Here is a 22,158-nt window from a genome sequence, read left to right on the forward strand (position 1 = left end):
GCAGCCTTGCTGTCAGATAGAGAGCATTGTAAACTCGATTATGGCCGATGTAGTTAGGTTCAATGGAAATATCTTATCATTTTCTCTCCCTTTTGACCCATTTTAAAGTTTTTCAATTAGTAAAACAAAAAAGAAAGGAAAATGAAGGGGAAATACACATGGATCCAGCCTCTAGTGATGACCCTCTGATCATAGACTAGAGATGGGAATAGCCTTGCTCTCATGCAGAGTGCATTGGAAAATGGATTAATGCAGATGCAATTACCTTAAAATTTAATACCTTATTATTTGATCTCCCTTCTATCACATTTTAAATGTGTTGTAGTTTTTAATATTTTCTGCTTTCTTTTCAGTTGAGATTTATATCTGTTTTGTTATCTTTTGCTGTTGTTTCTTTTAAAATGTTTTCCTGTGAATGAAATCCAGAATAGGTAATTCTATAGGGACAGTAACTGGGGGTATGTCAGGTGAGGTTGGGGGGACTGGGGAGCTAATAATGATGAATACAAGAAAGACGACAATGTTCTAAAATTGCTTGTGGTGATGATTGTACAACTCTTCTGAATATTAATGAGCAATTGAATTGTATAGTTTGTGAATTATCTGCCAAAAAAACTGTTAGAAATTTTTTTCTGTTTTGCTATTTTACTTCATCATTTCTTCCATTTTCTTTAGCTGCTCTCTGGTCAACAGGAAATTTGAGTCTCTTCTGAAATCCACTATGGATTTTCTTTCCTATATATATGTATTTGTCTTTCCTATATTTTTAATGATCTTTTACTGTTTTCTTGTATGATGTTCTTCATGTCATCCCCCAGCTTATCAGGTCCTCTGTCATTAGTGTTGAATGAGTCAAATCTATTCTTGAGATATTCTTGAAATTCTGGTAGAATATACTCCAGGTTGTATTCTGACTGTTGTCAATTTGTTTTAATATTCTTTAACTTCAACCTGGACTTATATATGAACAATTGATGGTCTGTTCCACAGTGAGCCCCCAGCGTTGTTTTGACTGCTGATATTGAGCTTCCCCATCATCTCTTTCCACAATTTCATTCCTGTGTTTGCCATCTGGAAGTCCATGTGTTCTGTCACCACTCTTATTGTTGAAAAAAAGTATTTGCAATAAAGAAGTCATTGGTCTTGCAAAATATTATCATGGTGCCTCCACTTTCATTTCTATCACCAAGGCCATATTTTCCAACTACTGCTCCATCCTCTTTGTTTCCAACTTTACAATTCCAATTGCATTTTCAATCAATGCATCTTGATTGCGTGCTTGATCAGACTGACAATGTTGGTAAAATTCTTCAATTTCTTCCCCACTGGATTTAGTGTCTGATGCATAGACTTAAATAATATTTGTATTAACTGATTTCCTTGGATGCAGATCAATATTATCCTATCACAGACAGCGTTGTACTTCAGAAGAGATCTTGACATTTTCCTTGTGATAATGAATGTGGTGATATTCCTCTTGAATTTTTCATGCCCAATAAAATAACTCATAAGATTTTTGGTCTCAAAATGACCTATACTAGTCCATTTCAGCTCACTAATGCCTAGAAAGCATATTGATCTCTATGTAATTCATTTAATTTTTGATGGCTTCCAATTTTCCTAGATTCATACATTTTACATTCCATGTTCAGACATTAATAGATGTTTGTGGACGTTCCTCCTCATTTTGAATTGCACCCTATCAGCAAAAGAAGGTCCCCAAATCTTGACTCCATCCACATCCGTGTGGCTGACTGTCCTCTGAGAAGGCCGCTCTTCCTCAGTTTTACTTGGAGTTCCCTCAAACCCGAGGAGCTCATCTTCCAGCACTATATCTGGCGATACTTCGCTGCTATTCATAAGCTTTTCGGTATATTTAACAATGCTGGACTTCTACTCCTAATTCCTCATAAGTGGACAGCCCATTTCTTCATCCCACTGCTATCTGAAATAGTTTCCAGCATGACAACAACATACACCACAGTTAGACAAAGTGGCACATAAGTTGCTAAAATGTGATAGGCATTTATAAGAAAGGGAAAAAGGAGTCGCTGCTGAAGGTTCTTAAAAACAAGCAAACATAGGATTTAGTTCTTTGCTTCCTAGGTTTAGAGTCATGGATTCATGGGACCTACCACTCCATTGCCCTAGTAGTGTGTTTATTGCTTCTCTCTTACCGGCTGGTTTATTGTACAGTGCTCACATTCTTAAAAGCTTGCAAGAGGCCAGACGAGGCAGGGCAATTGGTCTCTAGTCATCTGAAACACCAGAGACAGAAAAAGAATGAGGAATGGAAAGAGGTTATACAACGTGTGCCTAATTGCCTCCATGAACCAGTGTCTCCTTTGCCATGAGGATCAGAAGAACCGGATGGTGCCCAGGTACCATTACTGATTATTTTGATCAACGAATCAATAGAAGGATTCTAATCAAAAGGGGGAAATGAAGAACATCATTTCATTTTCTCATGGATTCCATACTGTTTGGAGCTATGGAGAGTAAATGGTCCCTTGAAACAATTGCCCCAAAATTATCTTTAAACCTTAAACCAAAGATAACGCATAAAGTCTTCTTAAAAATGAAAAGTGTTTTAGGGTAACTAATAAAAATATGTCATAGGAATTATGGTCCTTTAAGTACTATTTTTATAGTTCTCTGGCAGTGCAATGGTTACATGTTGGGCTAAGAATCACAAATCAGGAGTTCAAACCCACCATCCATCCCATGGGAAAAAGATGAGCCATTTTGCTCCCATAAAGATTTACAGCCTTAGAACCCAAAGGGGGCAGTTTGACTCTGTCATATAGGCTTCCTATGAAGCAGAAATGACTAGATGGAAATGAGTTTTGAGTTTTATTTCAACACAATTCAAAGTCCTTGAGTTAAAAAAAAATTGGTACACATTCAACCATTGCAATAGGTAGTGGGTGATCAAGATAGTGCAGAAGGAAGAAACACTAGTTCCAATGACATCAGCTGGAAGACGTCACATTAACCACGGTTGATGGGCAAATGACATAGTTTGCTTGCTGAAAGAGAGAAGGACCCGAGGCACTGGTAATGTTAACCTCAGTATGAATTACAAGTCAGTGTAAAGAAAATAAAGTTGCTCACAACTGAAGCAATAGATAACATGATAATTGGAGAGATTGAAGTTGTTAAAATATCATTTCATTTCAATTCACAATCAATATTCGTGGAAGCGGCAGTCAAGAAACCAACCAGTGTACTGTATTAAGCAAATCTGCTACACAAAACCACTTTAAAGCTTTAAAGAGCTAAGAATTCACGTTCAAGACTAAGGTGCACCTGTACCAAGCCAGGTACCCTGGTGGTATATTAGGTAACACTTTGGGTCCCCAGTTCAAAATCACCAGCAGTTCTGAAGGAGAACAATGAAGCTTTCTACTCCTGTAAGATATTCACAGCCTTGGAAACTCAATAGGGTAGTTCTACTTGTTAGTCACATGCATATGAAAGCAGGATAATGAATAAGGACGACCTTAGAAGATTTGATGCGTTTCAATTATTGTGTTGGGAAATGATATTGAGGGTGCCATGGACTGCTATAAAAAAACCAAGCTCACTGTAATCAATTCAATTCCAACTCATAGAGGCCCTATAGGACAGAACTGCCTTGTGGGCTTTCAAGACTGTCACTCTTTATGAGAGTAGAAAGTCTCACCTATTTCCCAAAGAGAGGCTGGCGGTTTCTAACTGCCGACCTTGTGGTTAGCAGCTCAGCGTGTAACCACTACACTTCCAGGGTTCCTCATGAACAAACCATTGTCTTGGGAGAAGGACAAAAAATGGGAAAAAAATAGATTTTTACTCTAAAAACAGAAAATTTCAGTATGTAAAAAGTGCAATATCCCAAGCGGAAAGAGACCTTTGAGAATGATGAGGACAATGGATGTATAAGTGCGCTTTACACAAATGATGTATGTATGGATTGTGATAAGAGTTGTATGAGCCCCTATAAAATGATTTTTTAAATTAAATTAAAAAAAAAGTTAGGATAGTGAGGGATTTTTGTCTCATAGGCTTTGAACTCAGTAGCAAGAGGGCTCAAGCCCTGGAAAAAGACATCATCCTTGGTAGAGGGCTCACAAAAAAATAAAAAGGAAGACCCGCAATGAGATGGACTGAGACAGTGACTCCAACAATGTATGCAAACAAACAATTGGGTGGATGGCACAGGATCAGGCAAGATTTCATGTTGTACATAATGTTGCTCTGAGTCAGAATTGAGTTATGGCATCGAACACATGTGGCAGAGCTTCTCAACCTGTGAGTCGTGATCCCTTTGGGGATCGAATGACCTCTTCACAGGGGTTGCCTGATTCATCACAGTAGCAAAATGGCAGTTACAAAGTACAATGAAAATAATTTTATAGTTGGGGGGAACCACAACATGAGGAACTGTATTAAAAGGTCGCGGCATTAGGAAGGCTGAGAACCACTGACATGGGATCAAAGTGACAATAACAATTTGAAAGATTAGATAGGACCCTTAGGGTAAGTGGGTTTCTTTTAATAAGAAAAAGAACGTGTAATAATGGCAATACAACTAGAAGAATATAAGCTAGGTCACTAATGGTACATGCAGAAACTGTAGAATTTGGTGAGTGTTTTGCTGTGTGTGTGCGTGCGCGTGTGCGTGCGTGTTTTCTCAACAACAAAATAGAAAGGGACCTGGAAATGTAGTGTGGATTTTGATAAAATAATTAAATGGGCAGTGTTTTAAAAGTGTACATTTTTAAGACTGACATGATAAAAAGGATCATATTTGGTACAGGAACTTATGAGAATTATACAGAGTCATGCTGAAAATGACAAACACTGCAAATTAGGTTGACATATAGAATGATTTGTGTGAAAATAAGTTAAAAAATAACACCAAACTGTTCAAACATTGGACTTCGCTGACTATCGTTATACAAAATCATGTGATTAACAGTAAATGTTCAATGGATTCTGTTTTCTGTTTTCAAACAACTCAACTTGATAATGATGACAAGCTTGTTCATGTAAAACATTGAGAAGTTAGTGTCGTCTCATTCCTGTTCCTCACATCCTACATTCTACCCTTCATCCAGTTCTCTTGATCCTGGTGTCAGTAGTCGATGCCACGGGGATTTCCTTCCTTGGAGAAATAAGGAAGTTTCTCGTGAGTGGTTTGCTACACAACAGATGGTGCCACACAAGGTAGATATCAGGACAAAATAGTAAATGGAGCCAAGATTTAATAAACAAAGCACACTTCAGTCACAAATAGGGTCACCTCATGATTCGAGGAAGAAAACAACTTCTGGGACTACAGAAGGTGACCCTTGAATTGTATAGGGATTGGGTGGCGGGACACCCATTTGCTCACCTGGGTCCTTATCTTGTTTTTCCATTAGCCCTTATTCTTGCATCCTGATTGGTCTATATTCCAGCACAATGATTGGTCTTGTATTCCACAGCTTGGGCATCTTGCAAACTCTTTCTCCTGTGAGGTGGTGCGGGGACCATCTGGACTGCCAGAGGAATCAATCATGTGAGGCCATTGAGATTGATTAGATGATTGATTAGACCTCTAGCTGACCTTGGCGATCCCAATGTTGCAGTTTCACTAATCCCACCATTGTCTAAGGAGCCTTTACATAACCCAAACTGATTGTATGTTAATCTATGTTAGTATCACTAATAGCTACCTTTGAAGATGGAGTCCTAGTGGCATAGTAGGTTTCTTTTTTTTTTAAACTTTTTATTAGGGGCGCATACAACTCTTATCACAATCCATGCATATACATTCATCAATTGTATAAAGCACATCCGTACATTCTTTGCCCTAATCACTCTCAAAGCATTTGCTCTCCACTTAAGCCCTCTGCATCAGGTCCTCTTTTTTTTCCCCCTCCCTCGGTTTCTTGTTGGACTGCTAACTGCAAGCAAGCTCAGCAATTTGAAGCCAACAGACGTGGGAGAAAGATGAGGCTTTCCACTTCTGTAAAGAGTTACCATGTCATACTTACCTGGCAGGGGAGATACCATGATCACGAAGGTGGTTTTCCCAGGGAGAGGCTCATCCATTGCACTCCGGATGTGCTGACCTCTGCGATTTCCCCAAATGTGGGAAACTCGACTGCATAATTTGTGGTAGTGGGGGACTGCGTTTGCGCTCCCTCCCCCCCCCAAAAAAAAGAGTTACCATCTCAGAAACCCACGGGACCTTTCTACCCTTTCCTACTGGGTCATTATGAGTCAGAACTGACTCGATGGGAGCGAGACTCCATAAGAGAGAGAACTGCCCCAGAGGGATTCTAAGGCTGTGTACACCTTTATAGAAGCAGATTGTTACATCTTTCCCCCTATGCAGCAGAGTGGCTGGTGGGTTTAAACCACGGATCTTAGCCACTAGAGCTCTTTACAACACTACTCACTACCTGATATTTTCTAATTCCTTTATTTATTTTGCCTACTCCCCACAGTATATAAACCCTGTGAGAAGAACTTTGTCTCATCCAGTGCCATATCTGCCGTACCTAAAATATACATATTTGATATGCAATACATATGGGTTGAATAAATGAATGAAAGAAGAAAGATGTATTTAATCATTAATGGAATTATTCCATTGTTAAGATTTTTGTTCTAAGGGCACAGTGAAACTCTATAGATGGTTCAAGTCTCATTTTTAACAGAGTAAGCAAAAATGAATAGGATGAAGTGGCCTGCTTAAGATCACATGGCTAGAAAGTCATGGTACAGTGATTTTTCTGCACCTCTTTCTTATTGCTATAGATCAGTATTTTGGTCATTATCACATACTGGTTGTAATATGGCACAAGGAAACTAAAAAATCAATCATACTAGTTAGTGAGGAGACATGGGGAATTTAAGAAGCAAGTTTTATCTATAAGTAATTGGTATGCTAAGGGTGAGTACTTGAAATTGTAAACCAAAGATAAATCACATATGCACAATCCTCGTGAAATAGTCACCCTTAGCCAAAGTGGAACGATGGCATCTAGAAGTTAGAAGTGTATTGCCGTGCAGTTGCTAAACATAATTTGTAATACTGCAAAATGTCACAGCTGATGATTAAATGTTAACATATAGACTTTCAATTCCCAGAAAGATTGGATACAGTAAATCAATTTTGACCCCAAGTAATATAAATTATGAGAAATATTTCTCAAATGTTGGCTTATGCTTTTATTTTAGGCTTAAGCATATACAGTTCTAGTAAACTGGGTGTGCACATTAAGGTTAGGGTCAGAACACCAAATGTTCACCTTAACCTTGATGTCGAAAAACTTTCAGAGTCAATTTTTTAAAAAGATTTTCAAATCACCATGGTTCCAACTGTATATTGCAACCAGTTCAATTCTAAGAACACCCAAAAATGCACAATTCATTGTGATAACTGCCAATAGATCATACTGTGGTAGTTACATAGCCTGGTGTCAATTTGAGACTTGAGAGGATTAAAAGTAAAGGGGTGGAGTATAGTCTGTCAATCGGGTCACAGTCAATGAGACCTCTGTAGTCATGGCCTCCCCTGAGAATTCTGGGAAAACTCTGGTATTTCCACCTTGGAGGCGGAAGAGACTCTGTTTCACTACTTCACTCCCTTGGAGACGCTCTGCTGACAAGTCACACAGTGCTACACCCTGGGAGCTGGAGAAGCCACATGGACCTACCTTGATGCAGCCCTGGAGCAGGAGGAGCCACGTGGAGACCCCTGCTAGCGCTGAGAGGCTTACAACACCACTAGATCCAAAGACTTTCTACCCACCAGCCTGTGATCATCCTACACTCGGCATCATTGCATGTATTTTGTGAGTCTGAAGAGGACTTTATTGATTGATATCAGACATATGGGCTAATATTGAACTTATAGCCTTGGAGGGGACTGGGTTGGGATACTTTCTTAATGGACAATTACCCTTTATATAAAATTCTGTCTTATACACATATGAGTTTCTATGGATTTGTTTCTCTGGTCTACCCAGACTAACACACATACATATCATAAGAGGTGTGTTCCAGCACATTCTTTTGGGTTTGAATTGTATGACACAAAGGAGTCACAAGCTATCAGAATGTGACATGTATGCATTTGCAAATCAAGGAAAAGTATTAGGTGACAAACACGGAGGAACTAGGCCACGCAGGGAGCGTAAAAGAAAGACAATAGATTAGCTCTGTTCTCCAGAAATTTACAAACTTATTGAGAGACAAATCAAGACACACACACACAATCCTCACCATTATATTGTGACACATATGCAGAGAGGGTAAAGTCATAGAAAATGTCTAAACTTGAAGAGGAAAGTAAACCTTTGGATGATAAATATCAGTTTGCACTATAAAGTACACTGCATGGGGTTTCTCAGCTTACAAGACTCCCTTTCTTGGACACTCTCAGGTTTGATTCTATACCACTTTAAAGATTTCAAGGAAGTGCTGAACCATGTGACAAAAGTCTTCAGGCAGACCTTGAAGCAATCTTTAAACACATCCTTAGAGGTCAGTCAAATGTTTTATGCCTTTCCCCTGTGATAGTTACATAATCTGATGTCAATTTGAGGATCAATAGTGTAAGGGTAGAGTCTAGCCTGTCAATCTGGATATAGTCAATGACACTTCTATGTGGGCATGACCTTCCCCTGAGGCTTCTGGGAACTCCCGTATTTCCTCCTTGGAGGCAGGAGACACACATTCTCTCTCTGCTCATTCCCTGAGAGACTCTCTACTGACAAGACACGTAGATCTATGCTGATGAAGTGACAGCCCTAGACCCGGAGGAGCCATGTGGAAACCCACGCCAGCACTGAGATGCTTCTCCCTTCACTGGATCCACAAGACTATCCAGCCACTGACCTGTGATCTTGCTGCATTCTGTGTCATTGCATGTGTTTCTTGAGTCTGAAGAGGACTTTAAGATTGATATCAGCCATACGGGCTAATGTCGGACTTCTGGACTTGATCTGGACTGGGCTTGGATGTTTTATTAATGTACAGTTGCCTTAGTATGTAAATCTCTTCTTATAAACATATAAGTGTGTCTATAAATTTGTTTCTCTAGTCTACCTGGACTAACACTAACCCCCAAACATACCCCTAACCCCACTCCACACCTACCCCAATCCAAAGCACAAATTTTATTTTCCAAGGGACATCTCTTTTCTGATGCTAAGGTAACTATTTCTTAAACATTGCTTTCAAATGTTACCCGCATTCCTTTGGAATGCAAATTTGTACAAAAGAACAAGTGCTTGGTCACTGGGTCTTGATTTAGAACCCATGTGAAAAATCTATTTGTTCCCTACTTTGGATCAGATTTTTCCTTTAAAGTATCGGGCTTTGAAATTTGCAAAATATATCATAGATACATTAAGGTCTATAAAATGCATGTGCATACTTTAAAAAATATATGTAAACAGAATAATGCCCACATAGTTACTTGGGTTAAAAAAAATGACCCTACCATAAACCAAATTCACTACCCTAGAATCCAGCCTTGACTCAGGGTAGAAATGCCTCTGTGGGTTTCTGAGACTGTTACTCTGTATAACAGTAGAAAGCCTCCGCTTTTGCCTTCAGAGAGACTGGTGGTTTTAAGCTGTTGACTTTGTGATTAGCAGCACAACACTACCCTGCTACTGTACAATGGCTCCTCTTATAGTTGACTCTTACAGAAAGATTGGAATATCAGTTCACTGTGAGACACAGTCCAAATGTCTTTCTTGTCTCTTGACTAAAAATTAAAGGTTTCCCTCCATTTCTCCTCTTTTGAATCCTTATTCCCAAATGTGGATATGATGGTGAGATAAATAAGCCATGGGAAGCAAAAAAGCACAAGCATCCTACTTGTTAATTCCAAAAGGGAAATGCCATTCTTAATAAATAATCATTCATGGTGATCCCTGAAACTATCTTTAAGAGAGAAGAAAAATGCTTTATTAATGAATAATGAAAAATTTTACACTTATGCTGCCAATATTTTGGTTCACTGTTACAATTTCCTATAAACTTCTTGTGAAAATTATTGATAAGGGGTAATGATTAATGCACCAAACCAGAATGTAATATCTAATGAGTCTCAACTGTAGTGGGTCTAAATACAGAAGAGTGCATCGAATGGCACTTCATCTTTTGCCCAAAACAACGCATTATAGTTTTGTTTTTTTTCCTTTTGGTTTGCGTTGGTTTCTTTGCATTTGGGTAAAGTCGTTCATTCAACAAGTAGTTACTGAGTTCAATTTAGTGCAGGCACCATGAAGAGATAAACAAAAGTAGAAAAGCACAATCCTTGCCTTCAGGGGGGGCTTACAAAATGCTTAGGAAGATAAGCCTCCACTCTGGAGGCAGCTGCGAAGTCCTTACATTCATAAACAACCGACTGTTCGTAAATGCTGGCTGAATACAGAAACTCACAAAAATAAAAATGATTGTATTTCCAAACACCTTTTGCCAACAGAAATGTTATAAATAAAGTTGACTAGAGTTACTGGTTTGCCAAGAGAAACACATTTAATTTGTAATATATAGTAATATTGTCTGTATGATTTCAACGAAAATACAGTGGAAAGTAATAATACTGTGATAATACTACCACAATAGACCAAAAAAATAGGAAAAGAAAACCTGATCAGGTGATAGTGTTTGAAAAAGCATTTGGGCATGTTTTAAATGCCAGTGCTTGGGAAAGAGCACACTTAATGAAATCAGGTAGAGAAAGACTTTGTGGAGATGCTGAAGGGAATTCCTTTCAAGAGCTACAGGCATCTGTCTGTGCAGGGTCTCCATTTTACCTGCAAAGCATCTATTTTTAAATTTCAGGAATTCATTCAACAAATAGTTGTTATTGAGTGTCTCTATTATGTGGGTTTTATGTGGGGTTGCTAATCGGGAGGCTAGCAGTTGGAAAGCACCAGCAGCACAGTGGGAGATAAACGAGGCTTTTCTACTCCCACAAAGAGGCTCAGAAACCCACAGGGGCAGTCCTATCCTGGCATATAGTCGAAATCAGCTCAATAGTGGTGAGTTTATTATGTGCCAGGCACTGTGCTAGGCTCTGGGGATACATTGTAAACCGGACAGACAAGGGCTCTGCCATCCTGGAGAAAACCATGAGCCGAGCTATGATGAATGAGTGAAAGACTGAGCATGAGTCTTTTTGAGGGAATAGATATATTGTCAGACAGAAGTCAGGCATAGAGAATGCGGTTGCTCTTACAAGTGACCGAAAGGAGGAGATTCATCTGGCCTGGTCATTCAGACTGTCCTGGGGATTTCCTTTTTCTTTCCTTCCTCCCAGTACTCCTCTTGCCCTTCCTTCTCTGCTTTCTTCTCTTCCTCCTTCCATCCTTCCTGCCATTTCCCCCCTTATCTTCCCATGCCTTTTCTTCCAGTCCCCTCTCTCTTTCTTATTTCCTTCCTAAAAGCAAGCATGTATTGCCAGGCACTACACTAAGCCTTTGGGGTTAACCCATCCACTGCCATCCACTGCCAGTGAATCAATTCCAACTCATAGTGACCCCATAGGATAGGGTAGAACTGCCCCCTTTGGATTTCCAAGACTGTAAATCTTTAAGGGAGCAGATTACCTCATTCCCACCCACCTCCCACTGCCATGGAATAGCTGGTGGGTTCGAACTGTTGGTTATTAGCAGGATAAGTCACTCACTATGCCACGAGGTAACTCCGAAAGTTTCCAACTCAGAGATTACTCATATGTAAGATGACCACTTAAACTGTTTAACCACCTGTGTGGTGTAAGCTGACCAAGGTACAAGGTAGGGTCTGGAAGCCTCCTGCTGTGATAGTAACTAACCTTGGAGTTGTTGAATGATGGAGGGGGCGGGGGTTGATGGAGGGACCTAAGCAGTTTGACAATGAGTGGAGGCAAGGGCACTTAAGGTCTTGGGCACTAGCGATTTAGGAACTGGTAGAAAAGTATTCATCATGCTGAAAAGCATATGGTTGTATTGATGAGATCCAACCAAATCTTTCCAATGCTTGGGAAATTTAGACAGTGAGTTCAGTGATGTGAGTGAAGGAAGCTCTCTTGAGTAAATGCTGAGCTTAATCTTGAGAAAGGAGAGGGATAAAGCTACAGGATGAAGGTGAGGCAGTCTGCCTCCAGAAAGACTTCCAAAATTAAAAAAACAAAATGAACTGCCATAGAATTGATTTTGATCCATAACATCCCCTATAGAACAGAGAAGAACTGGCCCTTGGGATTTTCAAGACTAAACCTTCACAGGATTAAACAGCCTGATCTTTCTCCCATGGAGTGGCTGGTGGGTTTGAACTCTTGATCTTGTGGTGAACAGCTTAATGTGTAACCTACTAAGCTGCCAAAGCTTCTTCACAAAGACTTACAGGCTCTGAAACCCAGTGGCCAATTCTATTCTGTGCTCCCGGCATCCCTGGGTCAGAATCCACTCAGTGGCAGTGGGTTGGGTTGGGTTGGGTTTGAGAGGGATGGAATTGAGAAGAATGGATTGGGTGCAGGAGACTGAGAAAGCCTGTTGGTTGCGGTGTCAACTGGGTAGAGATCACTTGAGAATTTAGCGCTGATCTGGCAGGAAATAATGGGGGGCTTCTGTAGGTCCTTGAGCAGGGTGCGGTATGGTGATGAAAGTGATGCATGAGGGGAAATAGTCTGCTGCCTATATGGAGAAGAGTGAGCCCTGGTGGTGCTGTGAGTTAGGTGCTGGGCTGCTAACCACAAGTTTGGGTTCAAACCCACCAGCCACTTCATGAGAGAAAGATGAGATGGTTGATTCCCAGAAAGATTTACAGTCTCATAAACCCTATATAGGGTTGCTTTGAGTCAGATTCAATTCAAGGATGATGAGTTTTGATTATTGGTTGTTGTATCTGAGGAATAGAGAAGCACAGAAAGGCTAAGTTAAGAGGCTTCTTACTCAGTAATCCTGGTAGAGCTGGTGAGAGCATGAAGCAGGATGGCGAATGTGGAAATAAACAGAGGATTCTGACATGTAAAAAACAGAGACAAGAGCTTCAGCAAGTCCAACCCTTGTCACAGCCTCCAGGTGATAGCTGACTTTCTAACCCTTAAACACACACACACACACACACACACACACACACACACACACAGCAATTCAAGAACACCATGTCCTTTAAAATCGCAATTTTAACCATTTAAAGACCTTATTTTACTTACAGGATAAAAATTGCAACCTCTGAAGACTAGAGAGTAGAAAGTGATCATCTTTCTCATCCTGGGAACAAAGGCTTCCCTTTGATGACAACGACTAACATAAAGCCAATTTCTAAAAATTGTTTGCTCAGATCACCATAGGAAAAGTCTACGCCGTGAACTCCTTGACATTTCTTGCGAAACCTAGCCGCTATCCGTGTTTGCGGTTTCCATACTAAAACTCATTTTCAAATGGAAGTTTTCTCTTTTGAAGGCGGGAAGAAATGCTGGGTTTTTTAACAGAGTTAATTTTCAGTTGACTCCTAATATAGCGGGCAAGCGCTAGGAGCCTAATTGAACCACGCATTTGCTCTAATTACTTTCGCTGCCGACTGCTAGGAAACAAAAGCAGCAAACAGACCTGTTCTGTGTGCAGCAGTCAGGCATTCCATAGTTGCTTTTGCCAGCAGAGGTTCTGAGTCCTCTACAAGAATGGGAGAAGCAAATCCTTCATCTGCAAATGGGTAGCTGGAGCAGCACATCAAAGGGCAGCCCTCATTCCTGCATCATGGAGGAAGCCTTGTTTGTGGGGCATGGTTGTTTTTCTTGGGTTTTTTCCCCCCTAAGCCCAGGGAGAGCAATCAACATTTCCCACTATCAGGGGTCAGATCACATTTTTGCCAACATAAGTAAACGTTTTCTCTCAAGGCTTTAGATGAAATAAGTAAAGGATCATGTCAGTATTGGGCAACAGCAGTAATGTTTTTATGTTGGCTTCTTTTTCCTCTTAAGCTTTCTTCCCTTGAATTATGTCCATATATTTCATGCAAACATGGAATTAAAGAAAAACCACCCATATTTCTGGTTCACACTTTAAGTACAAATGTGAGTCTGTGGCATGTGGAAAGACACAGTTTCGTTCATATTTACCAGTGTTTTCTTCGGACAGGAAGCACAGGAAACGCCTGCTAACGCAAGCTCCAGGAAGGACATCATATATATATATAAAGATTTGTGGCTATGTTTAAATATCTACCTGCAATGCTTAGATTTTTTTTTCTTTCCTTGGCTAAACTCTTTAGACATACAGACTATGTTTGATTATCTCTTAGCAGGGTTTGGTTTGGTTTTCATCTGTATTTCAGACTCTTGGTTCAGATCCAAAATTCATGGAAGTTCTTACCCCCAAACAAAACAAAACCCACAAACCTTAGTTTTCAGAGGTAATTTGTTCTAAAATTCAAAATGCAATTTTTAAAACTAAGAGCTAGGAATCTAAAAGTGGAGTGTTGAAGCAATCAGGTAAATTCAGCCCGAAAACCAAGTCTTCACACTTTGCCAGAACTATCTAGAGGTTTGTACCACCTCTCGGATTTATTTTACCTATGGAAACCTGACCTAAACAAAACAACTATTCCATATCATTAAGTTGTCCAGGATGATGGAAGTTTAAATATACGTCAGACAAGCTGCAGCATCTGGTGCAATTCAGTAATGACTGTCCCCTTGGAGAGCTTCTGTCTTGCTTGGAACAACGTTTGGAACTGTGGAGGTTGGGTTGACCTGAGTGAGGAAAAGAATGTTCTCTGGCCTTCTCCTTCTCAGTCTCTGTGCTGCAGCCAGTGTACCTGAGTGCAAAGTGACCAGCATTGTGAAGCTTTCACCGTTTTTTGTATTTTTAGGAACTTATTTTAACATATAAATTCACCCTAATTTCCCCCTCCACAGTAGAGAATATCTAATAAAGTATTGGTAAACAGTGCTACAATTTAATGAGGTTGCATGCCTCTTATAGTTTGTTAATAGAAGAGAACTAATTAAATTCTCTCTTCAAAAGGTCATACAAGGTTAGCTATATGGGATCTTGTAGAAGGTTAGACGTGATCTTGGAGACCTGTGTGTGTCTCCACAGCTCCCCTTTTAATGATATACTGACAAATGTAAGCAGCCTTCCAAACAAGAAAATCAGGTTTAAATGTGTAGCTTTTATTTATAATAGACTGGGGGCGAAAAGTTGCAACAAATATGTAAAAGTTTGAATATTTTTATTATGTAAACAAGTCACACACTTTAAAAAGGAAAAACGCCAAGACTCCAATAGATACAGAAGCAGCACCAAAAGGCTCCTTACAGAAGATTGTTGGCAAATGTGTTTTCTCTCACTAGTAAGCAAAAATGCAAACTAAAAATATATATGGATTACAATTTTACCCACCTTTAAAGTGATTTTGAAAATTGCGACTGTTCAGTGCTGGCCATTAGTGTGGCGACAGATAAACTGGCATCAATCTTTTTAAAATATAGTGTATCAGACTATTTAGTCCCTTTAATTGAGTTAATTCCACTTGTTGGGTGCCACCCCAAGGGAGTAATTCTAAATAGCAAAGGAGCAAATGCTCTCAGATAGTCATTGCAGCATTATTTCTAAGACTGAAAAAAAAGTGATGTTAAACAACCTAACCACACCAAAGCAGAGGGATGATTACATACATTAATATACATTAGCTACCTAGGAATATTGTGTTGCATTTTAAACACCCGTAATAACATGGGAAACTGTTATGGTGTACCAGAGCAAAGAACAGGCTACAAAGCACTACATTTATCTAAGTACCAAATTCCAGTTCACGCCTCCTCACACACTGCACGGTAAACTCTACAGGCAGATATTTTACATCTCTTCTGTTCATTCAGTGTTTTCAAATTGTCTTTAATGGGCATGTTAATGCGCTTTCCAAGACAGTGTTAAAATGTCAGGTTTTTACTCAAAGTACTTTCCCATGCATCACCACCTTCTTGGTTTTCGTATTTCTCTCGAATGAAAAACCTGGAGTCCCACTTTTGCTAAAAAAAATCCCAAATGCTTGTCTTCCTTTAGGCTCGCGCTATCATTGTAGGCGCATCTGGGGCTGGTGGCTGAAACAGGGTCAGCACGCTGGCAGCATCTACACTCATTCTGCCTCCAGTCCCCTTTGAAAAACAATAACGACCAAAAAAAACCATGGCTGCTTCTTGCACCTGTGAGCACAGTGTGCTTACAAGGCAGCAGAGGGAATGTGAAGGATTGTTTCTGATTTGCTTACAATATTTGGGGGCATCCCAAACCAACTGCTACCCCCACCTCCCATGAGAGTGTATTTTTTTAAAGGAGCCATTCATCCAACTTTTTACTTGCTCTGTTTCTACCAGTAAGTAAATGCTCATGGGGATAGGGATGGGGTCTGTTTTTATGATGTATACATTGCCTGTTTTACTGTTCAGGTTCATAACTAACACCCTCTGCAACACCTGCCCCAGGGGAAGAGGGAAATGAAGGGCACTGTTCTCTGGGAAATGCATCCCCCCTCCCCCGCCCGCCTAACCCCCACCCCACCCCTGCCGCCCTAATCTTCCCTTTGCAAATGCGGTCTCTCCTTTCTTTGACTCTGCACCATAATCTCAAACCACAAGAGGCTGGATTCCTAGTAAAAGACAAGATATGTGGGAGACATAGACAGACAGACACAGACTTTAGGAGGCTGCACTTACACTCCAGCAGTTATTCCAGAAACAAGGGAGGCAGTGGCTGTTATTTTTGTGAGGTCAAGTTGGTAACTCAAATTCAGCAGATTTGGTTTTTTCCTTGACGCGAGGAATGGGACATATTCTTCCATGTGCAACCGGTGTGGTCCTTTGTTATAGGTGCGAGTTTTTCTTTTGCTAAAGTTTTTTGGTCACAAGGCCAGGGAAACTTATTATTTGGAGCGTCTTTTAAAAGGTGCCTTTCTCTCACGGACAAATAATTAACGGACAGCCCAACAGTGGTGCCTTTCGTTTAAGAATCGAATCGGAGGTTCCTCAATATGGCCGGCTACTTTGCAGGACCCCAAAGTTGTGCTTTCAGCGGCATCATTAATCACACAGCAAACCCCTCCACCCGAGCCCCCAACACCATCTTTGGTGGCCCGTGTCTCCAAGACCAGAGATGCGCTTTGGCGAGGTCGCTGGCATAATTTTCGTTCGAGTGCCTTCCAGCCTCGAGCTGTTGGTCTGGGGGGCGGAGCGGGCTTGGAAGCACCCATAGCGCGGTGGGCGGCAGGTCTGAGAGCCTGAGTCCTTAACACTTTCTCCCTAAGAAGTTCGCCGGGCTTGTGACAGCTGCGTGAGGAAGTAGGACTGGAGCAAGAGTAGAGCAATTACATGAGGGGCAGGGCGCCAAAGAGAGGGCCTCCAGGCTGGGTCCCCAGGTCACTGGGATTTGCCTCCCTGGCGCACAACCATTAAGAGCTACTTAGAGGGGATTGTTTACCGCCTAGAGCCAGAGTGGAGCTCACTCCAGGGCCCAGGCTGTGCCTCTTGCCCCCAGCCTTTCTCGACACCCCCTCCACCCCCCAAACGAAGGATTTCAGGGCCGCCGTCCTGCCAGGCCCACCCACTGGCTCCTATCCCAACCAATTGGAGCCGTTCACCAGCTTCACCTGGTTCTGACTTCCCAAATAAACAAACCGTCCTGGGGCTTGAGCAGCCCAGCACCCTGAAGCCACAGGCAGCACGGGCGCTCCACCCCCCCCCCAACCCATGTCCCTTACAGCTAATGGGCCCCGGGTGGTGGCGCCCCCTCCAGGCCCGAAAGGCCAGCCGCGTTCTCCTCCACCCCTTGGCCCTTGGTGGACTTCACAGTTACAAAAGCACCCCCCCCCAGAGTGTGGCCAGGGGATCCCGCCTCCCCTTGGTTGCCGCCCCCACCCCACCCCCCAGGCCCCTGGGCAGTCTCCGCTTTCAGTGCCTGCGGGGCCCGCAGCGCTCGTTCCCGCAGCGCCCCTCCACTGCGCTGGTCGCCGGAGCCGCAGCGCGCTCCGCGTGAGGCGTCAGTCACGTGTTGTTTTGCCCGCCGCCGCTGCGCTCCGAATGGAGTGGGCGGGGGCGAGGGCCGAGGCGGGCGGGGGGGGGGGAGGGAGTTGACGGCCTCTTCCCCCAGCGCCCCTCCCTCCTCCCGCTCACCTTAAAACCAACGTGCATCACCATGGCGAGTTGCTCCTTGGCTCGCGAGCGAGCGGCCAGGAGTCTGAGAGCTGCAGCAGCGCCAGCGCCAGCAGAGCTCGCGACCACCCCGCTTCTTGCCTCGGGAACCCCGACCGCACTCATTGGGACCAGGTCGTCTTGTCCGGGAGCCATGTGGCTCTCCACGGCTACTGGCCCCCGGTCAGACTCGGAGTCGGAGGAAGAGGACCTCCCCGTCGGGGACGAAGTCTGCAAGCGCGGTTACCTGCGGAAGCCCAAGCACGGCCACCGGCGCTACTTCGTGCTCAAACTCCAGACCGCCGACGCCCCGGCTCGGCTGGAATACTACGAAAATGCCAGCAAGTTCCGACACAGTGTCCGCGCCGCGGCGGCGGCAGGCTCGGGCGCCCGGGTGCCCGCACTCATCCCGCCGCGACGCGTGATCGCCCTGCACCAGTGCTTCTCCGTGTGCCAGAGAGCCGACGCCAGGTACCGACACCTCATTGCCCTTTACACCCAGGACGAGTGCTTCGCCATGGTGGCCGAGAACCAGTCGGAGCAGGAAAGTTGGTACTTGCTGCTCAGCCGCCTCATCCTCCAGAGCAAGCGCCGCCGCTGCAGCCCGCCCGGGGGGGCCGCGCCTGGAGCGGCTGCAGCGGCGGTGGAGCCGCCCTTCTACAAAGATGTGTGGCAGGTCGTAGTCAAACCCAGGGGGCTGGGGCACCGAAAAGAGCTGAGCGGCGTGTTCCGCCTTTGCCTGACCGACGAGGAGGTAGTGCTTGTGAGGCAAAACACCGAGGTGGCCAGCCTGGTCGTGCAGCTACTGAGCATCCGTCGCTGCGGCCACTCGGATCAGTATTTCTTTCTGGAAGTCGGCCGGTCCAGCGTCATCGGCCCCGGGGAGCTGTGGATGCAGGTCGATGACTGTGTGGTGGCCCAACAAATGCATGAGCTGTTTTTGGAGAAGATGAAAGCCCTGTGTGTGGATGAATACTTAGCCCGCTGCTGGAGCTCCAGCATCAGCTTAGGCGCCCACCTGTTAATCCTGCTGTCCGCTAGGAGGCACCTGAACTTGCCTTGCTTCCAGCCTGGCGGCTGGTTCCGGAGGTCCCGCATTGAGTTTTATTCCCCGAGGGCCATTGGTGAGATAAAAGTCAAAATAATCATCACCAGGCGCTTCATGTCAGTCAGTGAGCCGCTAGCCCAGGTCAGGCGAGGAAGGGCGCACCTGCCTCGGCTGCGCCGGGCCCGCCGAGCCACGTCAGTGCCTGCCAACTGTTTTCGCCACTTAGTCTCTGGCCCGACGCTGGCCCCTGCTGCAGCGCCCAATGGCGGAGCATCTGGCGCTGGTAAATCGGGGGAGGAAGGCAATCCTCAGGGCAGTGACAGTCACCAAGGCAATGGCGGCGGCGACTACATACCCATGAGCAATTGGGGCTCTGGAAATGGCCAGGGCTCAGGGGGTGGCCAGGGTTCCACTGGCCAGGGCTCCAGTAGCCAGGGCTCAGGAGGGAGCCAGCGCTCCGGCGGGGGCCAAGGCTCAAGTGGTGGGCAGGGCTCTGGAGGGCAGGGTGCTGGAGGGAACCAGTGCTCAGGAAATGGCCAAGGCACCTCAGGTGGCCACGGCTCAGGTAGTGGCCAGGGGGCTGGAGGGGGCCACGGGCCCGGAGGCGGCCAGGGGCCTGGAGGTGGCCGTGGCTCCGGTGGTGGCAAGGACTCTGGAGGGGGCAAGGGCTCAGGAAGTGGGAAGGGCTCAGACGGCAATGAGGAGCGTGGGAAATCTCTGAAGAAAAGATTCTACTTTGGCAAATTTACTCAAAGCAAGCACCAGCAAATGCCACCTCCTCCGCCCCCACCACCCGCCCCACCTGGAGCACCTGGTGCCAAAAGCAAGTCTGGGAGCCGGTTCCGACTTTATTTTTGTGCTGACAGAGGGGCTACAAAAGAACGCAAACAATCCAAGGATGCCAGAGGAGAGGGGATGGCCGAAGGTGCAGCTCGGGGTGCCCACAGAGCTAGGGCTTTTGATGACGACGAAGATGACCCATATGTGCCCATGAGGCCAGGGATTTCTGCCCCGCTCGCCAGCTCCAGCGATTATATGCCCATGGCCCCTCAAAATGTGCCTCTCCCCAAGCGCCACTCTCGATCACCTTTCGAAGATTCAAGGGGGTACATGATGATGTTTCCCAGAGTGAGCCCACCATCTGTACCAAGTCCCCCCAAAACCCCAGATCCGAATAAAGAGGATGACTCAAAGGATAAGGACAATGATAGTGACAGTGACTACATGTTCATGGCTCCTGGAGCCGGCGCGATTCCAAAAAACCCCAGAAATTCTCAGGGCGGCTCTTCCTCCAAAAGTTGGAGTTCCTACTTCTCTCTGCCCAATCCTTTCCGGGGTTCCCCCTTGGGACAAAGTGGGCACCGTGAGTACGTGCCAATGTTACCTGGGAAGTTCCTGGGGAGGGGCCCACACAAAGAAGCCTCAGCGAACGGAGACCCCAAAGATGCACCCTCAGAGCCTTCAGTGCAAGGGTCGATCTCCAGGCCTGAACGTGGGGGGTCATCCTCCAAGCCCTCAGATGATGGGCCCCCAGAGAACAAGGCTGAGAGACCCAACAGTCGTGCTTTCACTCCACAAGGAAATGTCATCAAGCCCCAACCGCCAAAGCCCACACGCAAGCAGGGGGAAGCTGACAGCTCCAGTGACTACGTCAACATTGACTTCATTAAAAGAGCCAGCGATCCGCCAGGGCCCTCGCCTCGCAGGCTGCCGGCTTCGTGGGACGTAATTGCTGACCCCAGACAGTCAGCTTTTTCTCAGTACATGAATGTAGAGTTCGGAGTGCCACTGCCCAAGGCTGACAGCGACCTCGCCAATCTTTTAAGAGCGATTCCAGGTGCCAACCCCCATTCTCTGGAGGGTGCTCGGAGGCCGCCGCCGCCGCCGCCTCGGCCGCCGCCACAGCTTCCCGGTGCTACAGGTGGCGACGCGAGTGCGGAAGAGGGCGAGTACATCGAAGTGATTTTCAGTTCAGCGATGACCCCAGCGGTGCCTTTTGCTGAGAGTGCCATTCGGTACGACGCGGAGACGGGTCGCATCTATGTGGTCGACCCCTTCTCCGAGTGCTGCATGAACATTACGCTCTCCCCCAGCCGATGCTTGGAGCCGCCGCCCGTCGCTCGGCTGCTCCAGGAGGAAGAGCCCCGGAGGAGACCGCCCAGAAGCCGCTCGCGAAGTTCCTTCGCCGCCTCCCGAGGCGCGGTCTCCGCTTTCCCAACCGACAGCCTCGAGAGAGAGCTGGCGGCCGCCACCGCCGCCGCCGCCGCGCCCACCTTAGCGGTGCGCCGTGCTCTAGCGGCGGTCTCCGTGCTGGCCGCGGTCCCCGGCATCGGCGCCGCAGCCGCCGGCTTGGAAGCGGCCGCGGGCTTTGACTCCGCCCGCTGGTTTCTACCTGTTGCTAACGCCGCCGCCGCCGCCGCGGCTGCTGCCGCCGCCACCGCAGCCGCCGCCGCCGCCCAGGCCGTGCGGGGCTTCCAGAACCTGACGCGAGGCTCGAATCCCAGAGCCCCCAACGCAGCTGCAGACCGAGCTGGACGGGCGAGCGGGGCCAGAGGTGGACCTGGGGCCGCGGCTGCCGCTCCCCCGTCGCCACCCCCCCGCCGCCGCCGCCGCCGCCCGGTGCCCCGACCCCGGGTGCAAGCCGAGTCTGATGAGGAAGAGGACGAAACTTACGTGCGAATGGACTTTGCCCGGCGTGACAACTAGAAGTTCGACTCTCCCAAAAGAGGTGGGTCGGCTTTGAATTCATTTCCTGAATGTTATTGGGCATTGCCGAATGAATCAATTGGCAAACCAGTCTACAGGGTTAGCAGCGAGCGCGTTCCTATTTCATTAACCATGGAGGGTAGATCGTAGTTATGATTAGTAGTTGTGATCTTTGCAAAATCTTACTTTTGATGGCAGTCCCAAGGTTCCTTGGGGTGGGGGTCACTGGCTGTAATGC

The 22,158-nt window shown here is 45.4% G+C and overlaps 1 protein-coding gene and 1 non-coding gene across 3 annotated transcripts; both read left to right on the plus strand.

The window, feature by feature from the left end:
- The first annotated feature begins 6,012 nt into the window (after window positions 1-6,012).
- On the plus strand, window positions 6,013-6,176 carry LOC142435271 (U1 spliceosomal RNA). The gene has a single exon (XR_012781363.1). It is a non-coding gene; the product is annotated as a U1 spliceosomal RNA (small nuclear RNA).
- Window positions 6,177-18,170: 11,994 nt separating this feature from the next.
- Window positions 18,171-21,920, plus strand: IRS4 (insulin receptor substrate 4). 2 transcript variants are annotated; one of them, XM_075539490.1, is made up of 2 exons: window positions 18,171-21,632; window positions 21,675-21,920. In XM_075539490.1, the coding sequence occupies exons 1-2, from the start codon at window positions 18,171-18,173 to the stop codon at window positions 21,918-21,920; spliced, it is 3,708 nt and encodes a 1,235-aa protein (XP_075395605.1). The 2 variants fall into 2 exon arrangements, with proteins under 2 accessions (XP_075395605.1, XP_075395604.1); XM_075539489.1 differs by having other exon boundaries at window positions 18,171-21,920.
- Window positions 21,921-22,158: the final 238 nt, after the last annotated feature.

This window comes from Tenrec ecaudatus, chromosome X (genome assembly GCF_050624435.1).
Source record: "Tenrec ecaudatus isolate mTenEca1 chromosome X, mTenEca1.hap1, whole genome shotgun sequence".
Classification (NCBI taxonomy): Eukaryota; Metazoa; Chordata; class Mammalia; order Afrosoricida; family Tenrecidae; genus Tenrec; species Tenrec ecaudatus.

Excerpts from the sequence above, each read along its gene's own strand:
- IRS4 (XM_075539489.1), top strand. The coding sequence starts at position 18,171 with ATGGCGAGTTGCTCCTTGGCTCGCGAGCGAGCGGCCAGGAGTCTGAGA.